Genomic DNA, 13,301 nt, shown 5'->3' with positions numbered 1-13,301 from the left:
TCACACCTGGGTGGTCACCCACATTGTGCATGAGGGTTATACCCAGGATTACTAACAGTCACACCATCGTGAAGGTGCAAGCAGAGGATTTGGCTGTCACAGATCGCCCAGACTTCGCCGAAATTGGGTCCACTTGACTTTAGTGTCACCCAAATATCAGTTCCATCAGCGTTTTATACTCCCAGGTAGCAAGTACAACTTGTCTGGCCTATCTGAGAGAATGTCTGTGACAACCCCAAGGACCATTTTACCAGCAAGTCGCTGATTGCTGGTTGCCTTTGCAGGTACTTGAGGCTGGCAGTTTGAATAGATTCAATGGTCAATTAGATAGTTATCTATGTGATGAGGGAAGCAAATAATTTTATTTTCTTAGGTACTCTTTTTTTTTTTTTTTGTTTGTTTGTTTGTTTGTATTTTTCAGCTATTGCAGCAAAAGCCTATGGCTTCCTTGCACTATATATGGCTATTACTATTGTGAGTAGTAAAGAATTCAACTAATCTTGATTTGTCAAAATTACCCAAAATATTTTGTTGAGACAAGGCATGTAGATAGATAAAGCAACTAGAACTGCCAGTGACAAGGTTGTCAAATACCAAGAACGTTCACAGTAGTTATTTATGATGGTGGACTTCAAATCATGCAAGACATGAAATACTAAAGAATGCTTTTTTAACAGAGCAATCTTTGAGCTGCATTAGTTGTGTTTTTGAAAGTAATGCACAAAATTAAGGTTGATTTACAGTAATGACAAAAGACAATGTATTACCATCCCACCAAGTACATGCTAATTTTGCTAGTTCCCCCAATCAGGCAAGTGTTTGTGGTAAGGGCACTTAATGGCAGTCTGCTGTCAGACCAGCCATTGTACTGAGTGATGCTATACGTCCTCGTATAGAATGATAGTTGTGTTCCTAGAAACCCTCATACAATGCAAAATCGTGCAATATAAACAACAAGCCCTGTAGGGAAAATAGGGTTAGGTGCCGACCACCCAAGATTGAACACACATTTGTAACCAAAACATTACTTAAGTATTTTATTATGACTATTACATAATAAAATATTGCTAATGCTTTTGCTTCTATCGTAAGAAAACTTGTTTTTTGTTTGATTTTCTATACAAACAGATGACAGCCATTCCATCTCTTCCAATTCTTTGTGTCTTGATCTAATGGATTTTAATTACACTTTGAGTTGTTCCTGCTATGAAAGTTGTTTTTATTTTCTCTGCATTCTTTCTAATTCTCGGCGTTGCCTCATTTAGGCCTGTAGCACGTGCAATATTACATGGTCTTTCATTTCACTCAAAGTGTTTGACAATTTCATATTTTTTCCTCTATCAACAGAGGCGGACTGGCCATAAGCCTTACTGGGGAAACCCCGGTGGGCCGGAGGCTGGTGTGATTTTGGCCATAAACCATAGTATGAGGCCACTACAAATTTTTCCAGATAAGAATTTTTGACCCAGTCCCTCTGTTTATCGATATTGCTTTTCTTTTTCTCTCTGAATCTGTAGTGTCTTCACCAGGACGCTTCTTTTCACACCTTTTAAGTATTTTACTCATCTTTAGGGAATAAAGCACAATTACAAAATGAGGAGGCACGCTTGATACACATAAACAAAGTGCTGTGCGCGTGTAGCAATTGAATAAACAACACCGTAAAGGCAGAGATACACTATTAACACCTCACATTTTACTGAAGCACATTTCTGGGGGTTACTACCATAAAACAATAAAAACAATTTCCGATTGTGTTTCTGCTAGTGGAATCTGTTATAAACTGGTAGTAAACTCAATGTAATGGTATTTCCGATAGCTGGAATTGTGTGGGTTTTTACCTTATTATAGTGAAATGTGTTTCCCCTTCACTGATATAAAAAAAAATATAAATACATTTTCAGAATATTCTCTTCATTCCTATTGTGTTGCGTTCAGTTGGGGTGATTACGCGTTCGACTGCCATGTCTTGTAAACACAAAGTGAACTGTGCATAAGCGAATTCGGTTCGTGTTATATACAATATCGTTCCCTTATTTATAAATCATATATGATCGAATTCATGTAGTGTAAACACGTGTTATACGAGGACTGACTGTATGTGTAAAGTGCCTATTCATCCATCTGTGTACATTTAATAAAGTAACTCCGTATGGATGGGTTTTCATTAAATTTTATATTTGGCTTATTTAGAAAGATTTGTTGTGCCATCCAAAATTTTATTAAAATTGGACCAATAGAACTTTGGCAATTATTATTTATTTTTTTCATGAGTATCACTCAGGCTATCCACATACTGTTCATTGCAGCTGAAGCATTGTATATGTTTGTTGCCATGCATTCAGAGGAATGAATGCATGGTGGATGCATAGGGAAGAAATGTTTTCAGTTCACACATATGAAACTTGAGAAGGTCTTTTCTTGTTATCAGTTTACTAAACATAAAAATCATGAATTATTATCATTCTCTTATTGTATTAATCACAACAGAAATGTGAAATGGATGTTATCTTTAAATTGTTATTAAAATCCAAAAGGAAATATGTAAAGTACAATTACTTTTATATATATTATTGGTTAATTAAATAGCAATTAATTAAAAAAATATTATTTATTATTTATTTTTTACTTCCATTAATCACAGAAAAAGAAAACATTCAGTCAATTTAAGAAATAAAAAATAATAATAATGTGCTGTGTACATCACCTAATTTGTTAATCATATTGGTACTTATGTTCAGATAAAATGCCTCACAGCTGTTGTTTACTCACTCAAACTGATCCCACTAATACAATTTATATATTGTGTTAGTGGGATCTATTCACTATTCACTTCAAGAATATTGTGGCATAAAGCCGGTGCCATGGACATGTCTTTTTTTCATGCTATCAAGTGATAGTGTGAAAAGATAATAAAAATAACCACAATAAATTTTTATTCAGTCCTTGAGGTGATTATTTTTGAGGCTTATTATTTTTTGTGTAATTAAACTATGCTGATTATCTTTGGTGTCAACTTTTAAACAATCAGTCACTGACACTAAAGTGTAAAGTGTTAGTTTTCAAATGGCCCCAGAGGTTCCCTCCATCCCCACGTTGTGCACTGTTTGTGTACCACAAAACTCTGTGAAGACCAGAGGTTTTTAAAAAGTGTAAAGTGTGTGTTAGTGATGTGTAGTGTCATGTTATGTTGTTAGCCCCAAGTGGAACCCACCTGTTGCCCCAAGGAGGTAGGTCAGGTGTAGAGAGAGAGAGAGAGAGAGAGAGATCGCATTAGTACTCTGGCAGTCCTTTAGCCCCAAGTGGAACCCACCTGTTGCCCCAAGGAGGTAGGTCAGGCGTAGAGAGAGAGAGATCGCATTAGTACTCTGGCAGTCCTTGCCTCCTAGATTTCAGAGGCAGGAGCCTATTGTTAAAAAAAAAATTGTGATGAGTTATAGTAGGGGGGTAAAGATTGAAGAAAGGGGGGTAAAAGGTAGAAATATGGGGATGATAGAGAAGGCAGCCCCAAAAATTCAGTGAGACAAACCCCACCAGATGAAAGACTGGGGGGGGGGAACAGAACCTGTCTCCTTCCCCTCCCTGCCATGTGGATGTGGGGTTGAAAGTGGACCAGGTTAGAGCACCCAATTTGGATTGCTGCTGGCAACAGTCATAATCAGGTAGAGAATTGCAATATATTTAGGAGGTTGGCTTTGATGTAGTTTTGCATCCTCCAAGTGTTTTTCATCTTGGGTTTCCTTGGTCTTGTCATTTTATTTTTGCAGTCTGTGTCCTTCAGGAATTCCAATATTGCATCAGTCCTTGGGTCACTATTGTAGATTTGTGATGTTTGTTGTTGTTGTTTGTTAGCTGGTTTTTAGGAGTTATTATATTATTGTTATTATTTGGTTTTTAGGAGCATTAGCAACTAAGGCCATATTGCTCCGGGGATATGCAGTGGTCATTCCCTGACCTTTCCACATCCTCTGTATTTGGTGGTCACGGGCTCGAACCCCAGTGTAATCAAGAAGCATGTGCTATGCACTGCTGGTCCTGCCCACCTGGCTACAGAGGTGCCCGTAGATTGTGATGGTGCCTGCCTGAGTGAAAAGAGGTGACCCTTTCACAAAGGGAAGGCGTTTTCACTATATACAATGGTGACCCAATGACTGATGCAACATGGGATATAATACAGTTTTACTATATAACTCTCCCAGAAAATCTTATGAACCCTAACTAACCTTATGCACCCTCAGAAGGGACATTCCTGCATTTTAGAAACCACTCCAAATAACCATATCAGTATAGGGAAAATAACAATGCAGTTTACTATGCAGCAAAAAAATTATTAAAGGAAATATAATATGATATAAATTCTTTTATATACTTCTTGTGAAAATCCTAATGCAGCTGGAGTGGCTGATTCAGGAACTGTACTAATTATATCTACATCAACAGGAGCTTCTCGGGCAAGCTGCCTCCCACATTCTTGTCGAACTGTGTATACCATCTGTCCTGAAATAATTTAGAAAATTTTTAAAACAAACATTGAATTAATCAGTTTATTCCTATTATTACTACTCTGTTATCATCAACAAGATAAAATAATGACCATCAGGGAATATTATTATATAAGTATCTTTTATTTTTATTTAACACCTCTATTCAAAAAGCATGAAAACTTCTAGATGCCCTATTAAAAGGAAATGAAAAATTAGCAGAGAGCAATTCAAGCTAAAGAATTAGAAATGTATACAGGATATAGAAAATACTTTACTATGCAGCATTTAAATTCAAAACACTGAAATTTAAGGCAGAACTGAACAAACCTGAGCTGGATATCATCATTCTTCTCTTTCTTGGTGATTGCGTTCTACTTTTGACTCTCTCTCTCTCTCTCTCTCTCTCTCTCTCTCTCTCTCTCTCTCTCAGGGTAACTTGGGAATTTTTTTTTTTTTGGCTGGTGAAGCATAAGCCTCAGGCTTCCTTGCACCCTATAGGTAATAATAATAACGTTTGGAGCGAGCGAATGGGTGAAATGAGAAGGGGAGTGTTTTTTTTTTTTTTTTTTTGGCTGATGCTATATAAGCTTGCTTTCTTGCACATGTGCCCTTGCTAATGCTAAGATACCATGGGCTACTCTTGCAGACTTTTGCACTGTTCAGAAAACTTCATATCTGACTGCATAATTACCCCCAGATCCTTTTTATTCTCCACTACCCTGAGTGTAGTACCACCCAGTTGATGCAGTGCTCTGGGGTTACTGCTACCCATATGCAGTACTTTTCATTTGTCAATGTTAAATTTTAGTTTCCACCTCTCAGCCCATCTGTTCAACTTTTCCAGATCCTGTTGCAGTAGCATACTGTCATTAACAACCCTGCCAACCTTCATATCATCTGCAAACTTAGACATGAACCCTAATATACCTTCATTGAGAAATACCAAAAAAACAATGGGCCCAACGCCGAACCCTGTGGTGTCCACTAATAACATTAGTCCATGAAGAGCAGTGTCCATTGATAACCACTCTCTGTCTTCTTCCACTCAATTATCTTTTATCAATTGTAGCAACTTGCCCTTAATGCCATGCTGCTCCAATTTGTCCAGTAGTCTTCCATGTGCCATGGTACCAAAAGCTTTCCTAAAATTCAAGTATATGATATCAAAATTATTCTTTGCATCCAATTCTTTGTCACCACATCATAGTATCCAATCAAATTTGTCACACAAGACTTTCCTTTAACAAACCCATGCTGTGTCTCAAGTATAACTGCAAGGCCTCTGTAGCCAAGTGATCAGGAGCGGGAGTGCAGTAGCACACGCTCTTTGAGTAGACCAGGGTTCAAGCCCCTGACTGCTGAATACGGTCGATCTGCCAACCCGCACTGGACCAGCGTGGCAGATTATGGTCCATTTCCCTCAGCATGAATTGTTGAGGAGGCTCCCATCCTGCAGTGGGTTGATAATGGCTGCACTTTACTTTTTTTTTTTTTACTTGTCTAGATGATCCTGCATCACTTCCTTAACCAGTGATTCCATATTTTCCCTGGAACAGAAATTAGACTAGCACGTCTGTAACTAGCACGACACTAGCACGACTAGCACCTTTGATTCCCCTTTGGGAATCAAAAGATGATCTGGAAAGTTAAAAACCCCATTATAACACAATCTGATTTACTGGCCCACTCTGTTTCTCTGCACAATTGCTCATTATTCTCATCCGATTCATTAGGCCTATAACACACACCTACGCTCATTTTCCCTTTCCCATTGCTTATGTCACACTACACTGACTCAACATTGCATTGTTTACCAATATCAATTGGATGCACTTCCTTAGTTTTTATTTGTTTCTTAACTAATGGCATAACCCTTTCCTCCCTTCCTGTACTGTCTATCCAGAGCCGGAACTATGCAATCCTATGCCTGGGACAAAAGTATTATAAGTGCGCCCCCATTATATGCAGGTACTCAATCTTTCAATAGCGTAGCTAGGGTCGTCGACGCCTGGGGACAACATGTCTTCCTAGCTACGCTGATTGTGATAGATAATTCCTTCTGTCTTTACCCCTGAAGCTCGGCGCCAGGGGAAATTCTCCCCTCTGCTCTCCCTTGATACACCTCTACAATCTTTATGAATTTATAAAAATTACTATTCCAACAATGTACGATTTGTATTATTTATTAATAAAATAATTTAAATAATATAATGATTATAACAAAAAAAATTTTATCAAAGAAAAAGAAACTTGCAAACATTCGTTTATATATATACAGTACAAAGAATTGAATTCTATATAAACTAGAAAGAAAATACATATAACTACAAAGAAATTAGAAAACCAGATAGTTTATGTATATATATCTGGTATAAAATCATAGAAACAATTATTGCAAAATATAGTATTTTTAACATTATAACATAAACTAAAAATATGCAGTGAATGTATTATTTTAATTGAATTTTTCTTGCTTTGAAGGACCTTTCACAAGAAGCTACTGCTACATGCAGGGTAAGAAAAATTCATAGTGTTATTTCTATATTTAGTTAAGATTCTATTAGACAATACTCATGAATGAATTGGAGAAGTTGTAAAGGGGTTACCGATTTTATTTCCTGCTGAATTGATAAACATGATTTTTCATAATTCTGTACAAATATCAACAGCTATTTGAAAAATTTTGTTTAACCTCCAATGGTTAGCACTGGAGGACAAACCAAAAAGATCAGAGGTGTGATGTCACAAAATGGGCCATACTTTAATGGGAGTTTTTTTGTTAGTTTCAAAATTTGCAAAACACTGTTGCTCCCTGATATTTTTTTCCGTAAGTGATTATAAATCCCTAATATATAATTTTTTTTCAATCTCACAAAATCTCAAAAATTTCTGGAATCATAAGTAGCACATACAAAGATAATGCAGTATTTCTTTTAATAAATTTTTTATTTTTAACAGAGAACACAAGTTGACTAGTAGCTATAATCTGTGTCGCTGACCCGGCTAGCCAGTTGGGTAAAGTGCCTGCCTGGCAACCCAAAGATTGCGGGCTTGGATCAGAGTAAAATGCAAAAACTTTGGGAGGTGCATTATGGCCACAGAAGCCAATGTGCCAACAACTAACAAAAAAAAATAATAATAATAATGTGTTGGGAATACACCTTAATCTTTTGACTGGCTATAGAAAGCAGCTGACCAGCATGATTTCTTGTTATGTGGAATAGGAATGTTCTACTTACATTGTGCAATGGTATTCCCTTTAACCCTTAATTTGTGCTTGTTGTTGTTTGGTTTTTAGCAACTAAGGCCATATTGCTCCGGGATATGCGGTCGTCATTCCCTAACCTTTCCGCATCCTCCGTATTTGGTGGTGACGGGCTCGAACCCCGATCTAATCAAGAAGAGTGTGCTACGCACTGCCGCTCCTTCCCACCTGGCTACAGAGACGCAATTTGTGCTTTTTTAATTGCTTAAATTGCCTAAAGGTCAGAGGTGGAAACAAAGCATACAAAGTTAAGTTTCTTGTAATCATTTCATTATATAAAAATTTTCTTCATTCTACAGAAACTTTTAAATGTAATTACCAAAAGAAATTCAAAAAAATTGCTATAAAGAAGTTTGTTAAACACAGGTCTGTCTGTAATATAATCAAAAATGAAGCAAATTTAAAATATATAACTGATCGAATGCGCCCTTAAAATGCTGCACCATGGGCCGGTTCCCCACTTACTCCCCCCTAGTTCTAGCTCTGTGTCTATCATTTCTGTACACATTGTACTCCCCAAATTCCAATTCTGCACTGCTTAAGTCTGTGTGACACCACGTCTCTGATATCCCAACAATACCCATTTTTGATGTCTTCACCAGCACTTCAAATTCATCAAATTTATTTACTGTACTCCTAGTATTGGTTTACATGCAAGTATTTTTTTTTTTTTATGAAAACCCCAAACATGAGAGGTATTAGAACCTATAGTACTTAGTACCATGCTTGGGTTGGAGGTTGAGAAGACAAAAGAAGATATTTATTGATATTAGACTTGAACTTCTGTAGACTGTAATTTTCAGGAAATACGTATGAAGGAAGGTTGTTCCAGAAAACGGCAGTTGAATGAATAAACAAGGAGGATGAAAAGTTGGTTCTGTGAGTTTGAAGTTGGACAGTAAATGGATGTTGGTGGCAAGTGTTCGGACTGTTTTGAAGAGAGAGAGAGAGAGAGAGAGAGAGAGAGAGAGAGAGCGGGAATTATAGAAGCCAATTCAGAAGAACAGTGCCCATGGAAATATCTGTAGAAAAGGCATGCAGCAGAAACAAGTACATCTATGAGACAGCAAGTGGAGAGACTCTGTTAGAGCTGAGTCATTAATTAACCTAACTGCCCTCTTCTGAATGGAATCTGGAAGCCTGAGAGAAGTTTTGGGGGCATTGCCCCAGATGTGGGAACAATATTCCATAGTAGATTTGTGATTTGTACAGAGTGAACAGCAGTTTGGAAGAAAAGTAATGCCAAGAGTGAAAGAGAAAACCAAGCTTTTTAGATGCAGAGGAAGCAATATTTGTAAAGTGCTTGTGCCAAGAGAGATTAGAAGTCAGGGTAATCCCCAAAAGAGATATATCATCTTGCCTAGAAATCGAAGTGTCACCAAAGATAAGAATAGGAACAGAAGAATCATTTTTGTGAGATATAAGACAAGACTGAGTTTTAGAAGGATTTAAATCAAATAAGTTGTCTTTTCCCCACTGGAGAAATACCTGGAGTTCGGTATTTAAGGAATTGGTAGTAGATATTCGAGAAGTTGAAGCTGATTGAGCAGGGCAAGGTTTCTCGAACTGGAAAGTGGAATGCAATGTGTCATCATCGGCAAAACTGTGGATAGGATTTCCAGTCAAAAGGTCATTAATACACAAGAGGGAAAGAGTGGGAGAAAGAACTGAACTGAATCTTGGGGGACACAAGCATTAGTGGAGAAGCTAAAAGACAGAGAACCATCTACCATCGCCTTCAGCGAGCGAACACGGAGAAAACTCGATAACCAATTACAAAAAACAGTAGGGAAACCATAAGATGGAAGCTTGTTTAGAAGACCTTTATGGCAAACACGATCAATAGCCTTTGAGATTTCAAGAGCAATTGCTTGTGTTTCACTGAACTTTTCCATTGAATTTGTCCATAAATGGGTAACATAAGCCAAAATATCACCAGTGAATCGACACTGATGGAATCCATACTGGCAATCGTTGATCAGACAGAAGGTTTCTAAGTAGTTTAAGAGTTGGCGGTTAATTGATTTCTCCATTACTTTAGAAAGAGTAGAAATAATTGCAATGGGACGATAACTGAATGGGAGGAATTTGTTACCCTTTTTAGGAACTGACTGGATATGATCAAATTTCCAAGTAGAAGGAAAAACACTTTTGGAATAAGAAAGTCAAAAAAAGGAGGCAAAGAACAGAAGTAAGTTCAGGAGCACAGGTTTTGAGAACAAGTGGAGAAATACCATCATCCGTCAAAATCCTTCTGACATCCTTTTGACGGAAGACCTCAGGAGGCATTGAATGGAGCATGTTGGGAATGGTGGGAGGTGTTTTTACCAAGATCTTTAATACATGAGTTGGAAGAAAAATGGGATGCTAGCGGGTCAGGTTTATCCTTAGCTGAAGTGACAACAGAACCATCTGATTTTGACAGATGTGGGAGCAAAGAGGGGAAAAAGTTGCAGCCAATAGCTTTGGCAAGAGACAAGAATGCTTGACTACCATTATGGCAAGAAGCAAGTTTTCTACTCATAGCCTGTTCAAAATCTAGTTTGGACTGATTAATAACTGCTCTACAATTGTTGCGAGCTTTGATGTAGGCAGAAAATGAAACTGAAGAATTGGAAACAAGCCAATTACGATATGCAACATTCTTCTCTTGAACAGCCTTAGCACATTTATTGGAAAACCAAGGTTTATATAAAGGATGCGATTTTAAAGTGGAGTGTGGGATATAGGATTCCATTCTTGCAAGAATAATTTCACTGACACAATCTGATTAAACGTTGACATCAGAAGTTTTGAAACAGTAATCCGAACAAGGAAAAGAAGAAAAGAAATCTTGCAAGTCATCCCATTTTGCATTCATGTAATGCCAAACAACACGAGGTTGGGAATAGCCATGAGATAAAGGCTCCATTGGAGAAGAGACAATCACCAAGTTGTGATCTGAAGTGCCTAAAGGACATCTCACTTCGACCGTGTACTTAGAAGGGTTGTTTGTGAATAAAAGAGGTCTGGATTGCAGACAATGATAGCAGCTAGGCACAATTGGTTTGTCGTCTGGATGTTCCGGAATGACGGGGGGGGGGGGGTAACCAGAGACCCTTCCACGGATGCAGTATGGTTCCTGAAGGAGAAGAATATCTAGATTCAACTCGTCCATTAGAGGATGAAGCTGTGTTGCCACTAGGATGGATTTTTGGCCATTGATCTGAGCTATACGAAGTCTGGGAGAGGGGGGGGGGTCGAGCATCCTATTTTCCATAGTTAATCTTATTGCATACTATATCTGCTGCTCTTCTATATACAAGGCACGACTCATCCCGCACAGAGTGATCATAGGGTTTGTTAATTGCTTTGCAATTTGAGCATTTAGGAGGCTAGGCTTTGTTGGGACAGTCCTTGTAGATGTGCCCTGGCCCAGCCCAATGCCCACATATTGGTTGTGTTTTAAGACACTTAGCAGAGGTGTGCCCATAACCAAGACATTTGTAGCATTTCAGGACTGGTACAAAATCTCTGAATCTGTGGGATGACCAGCCCAGAAAAATTCTATCTTGGCTGTGTAGGAATCTCCTTATCCTGGGGGACACTTCTATAACCCAATTAAGTCGACCACGAGTTCGTGCATTGGTGTAAAATTGAATTTTCATCTCCTTAATGGCTTCTTCTTTACTCATGGATTCAAAGAGATTTCTGTTATTTCTGACCTCCAGTAGGTCATCTTTTTGGATTGAGCTATCTATATCAAACACAATTAAACTTGGCCCCCTGAGTTTAGCGGTTTCAAAGGTAAGAGTTAGATCTTCAGCTGTGCCACAAGACTTGATCTGTTCTAGATCTGACTTAATGACTGCTTCCAATATTATCCCTTTGTCGCGAATGCTTTTGATTTGGAGATTGTCTAATTTTGGTTTTATCTTCTTTAGGACGGTGTCCTTCACTCCATTGGCATCTGGGATGTCGCACCCTTCTCTAGCTTTTATAATCAGCATATGCATGTTCTGTGTGGTGGAGATCTGAGGTAGTTTGAGTGTGGCAGCATAAGACAACTGGTGCCGAGTATCTTCGTCAGAAGCTTGGTTGGAGGGTAGCCCGGTATTCAGAGCTGCTATAGTTGGATTTTTGGTTACTTTAGATAGGGTTTTATTAGTTTGTTGGAGTTGGGCATTGGTGGCCTTCAGCTGTTCATTTTCTATAATGACCTCATATAACTTCTTCTCTAAAGAGCCCCAGCAGCGTGAAATTTGTAATGATATGGCCCTGGTGACGTTGCTGTTTTTGCTACGGAGGCAGCATTCCATTTTGCGCCTCAGTTTGTTTATAATTTTCAGGTTGGGAAAATCTTTGCTGAATAAATTCGGCATTTCATCCTCCCATTGTTTAGGGGGGAATGAACCAGATGCTTTGGGTCTTTTGAGAACCTTTTTCTTGAGGGGAGGAAGTCTCTTTGCTGATGCTGCAGGAACACAATCCCCCCATTACAATTGGCATCGTCGCTGCCTGGAGAGTTGTCCACGGCAGGTAGCCATGTTCATTTGCTGCGGAAGCTTATTGTTTCGTGGTCCAATTTTTGTTTCTAGTCATCGCGATCGAGGAGGGAACCCCCCCTCCAAGTTTTCTTCCCCTGAGGACTGGTGCGGTTGCCTGCAGAAGTGCAGTGAAGCTCTATGATGTGCATTTCCTTTCCCAGCCATCATGCAGAGCTATAAGCAGTAGATGCCAAATCAAGCATTAATTGGGGAAGGGTAGTCAGTTTACTTTCTGCAGTAGAGTTGGAGGAAGAACAATAGCGTTTAAGTGTATTGGGTTAACTATAGGTGGTCGTGGGCAGGCAACTACTGCCGAAGGCAATATAGTGACCAAAAAGCTCTCTTCACAGCAGTGACCTTCAGCTGGTCAGACAATGGCAGTAGTTACTGCCATTGTGGTACCACATAACTATTGTTATGATTGGTATGATATTGGTGGTGGAGAATGACAGAAGACCTAGTGGTAATACAGTCTGACATGAAGTTTACTGAGCAGTGCAGACAGGTTGCTAGATAGCCCATGGGGGTTCTGTCAATGATGTACAGGAACTTTGCCAGCAGGGAAAAGCAGGTGACTATCCAATTGTATAAGGCAATAGGTGGTAGATGACTTTCATCAACTGGTGAAATACCACCACTTTGCTTATTGGAGGCTTGAAGTGGTGAAACCCATGTTTAGTCTCTAGAGCAAAGTTTCCGGCACCCCCCCTCCACCCATACTTCTCCTTCAACCCATGCACGGTACTAAGTACTATAGGTTTTGATACCTTTCGTGTTTGGGGTTTTCATAAAAAAAAAAAGAAAAAAAAAGGCTGCATCTTGAGTACTGCATACAGCTCTAGAAGCTTCATTTTAAAAACAATGTGGATTTCTTGGAATAGGTGCAGAGAAGAGAAACCAAATTAGTCAAGAATAGACGGGGTATTCTTACTAGCACTTGGAAACTAGGTATTTTACAAAGAGACCTGATTAAAGTGTTTAATGTTTTAAATGAATTAAGTAAACTTGATGATGGTCTTCTAACTC

At 38.7% G+C, this 13,301-nt stretch overlaps 1 protein-coding gene across 4 annotated transcripts in view; it reads right to left on the bottom strand.

Annotated features, from left to right (window-relative positions):
• Nucleotides 1–13,301, bottom strand: part of LOC150078028 (amidophosphoribosyltransferase-like) — a 153,156-nt gene that overhangs the window by 24,792 nt on the left and 115,063 nt on the right. For all 4 annotated transcript variants that reach the window (XM_090385102.1, XM_090385104.1, XM_090385105.1 and 1 more), the window contains one exon: nucleotides 4,370–4,497. In XM_090385102.1, the coding sequence (XP_090241228.1) occupies nucleotides 4,370–4,497 (128 nt within the window). The remainder of the gene's footprint in view (nucleotides 1–4,369; nucleotides 4,498–13,301) is intronic.

This window comes from Mastigoproctus giganteus, chromosome 11 (genome assembly GCF_048544385.1).
Source record: "Mastigoproctus giganteus isolate SK-2022 chromosome 11, ASM4854438v1, whole genome shotgun sequence".
NCBI lineage: Eukaryota > Metazoa > Arthropoda > Arachnida > Uropygi > Thelyphonidae > Mastigoproctus > Mastigoproctus giganteus.
The sequence above is the reverse complement of the archived record's forward strand: the minus strand, read 5'-3'. Positions and strand labels throughout refer to the sequence as shown.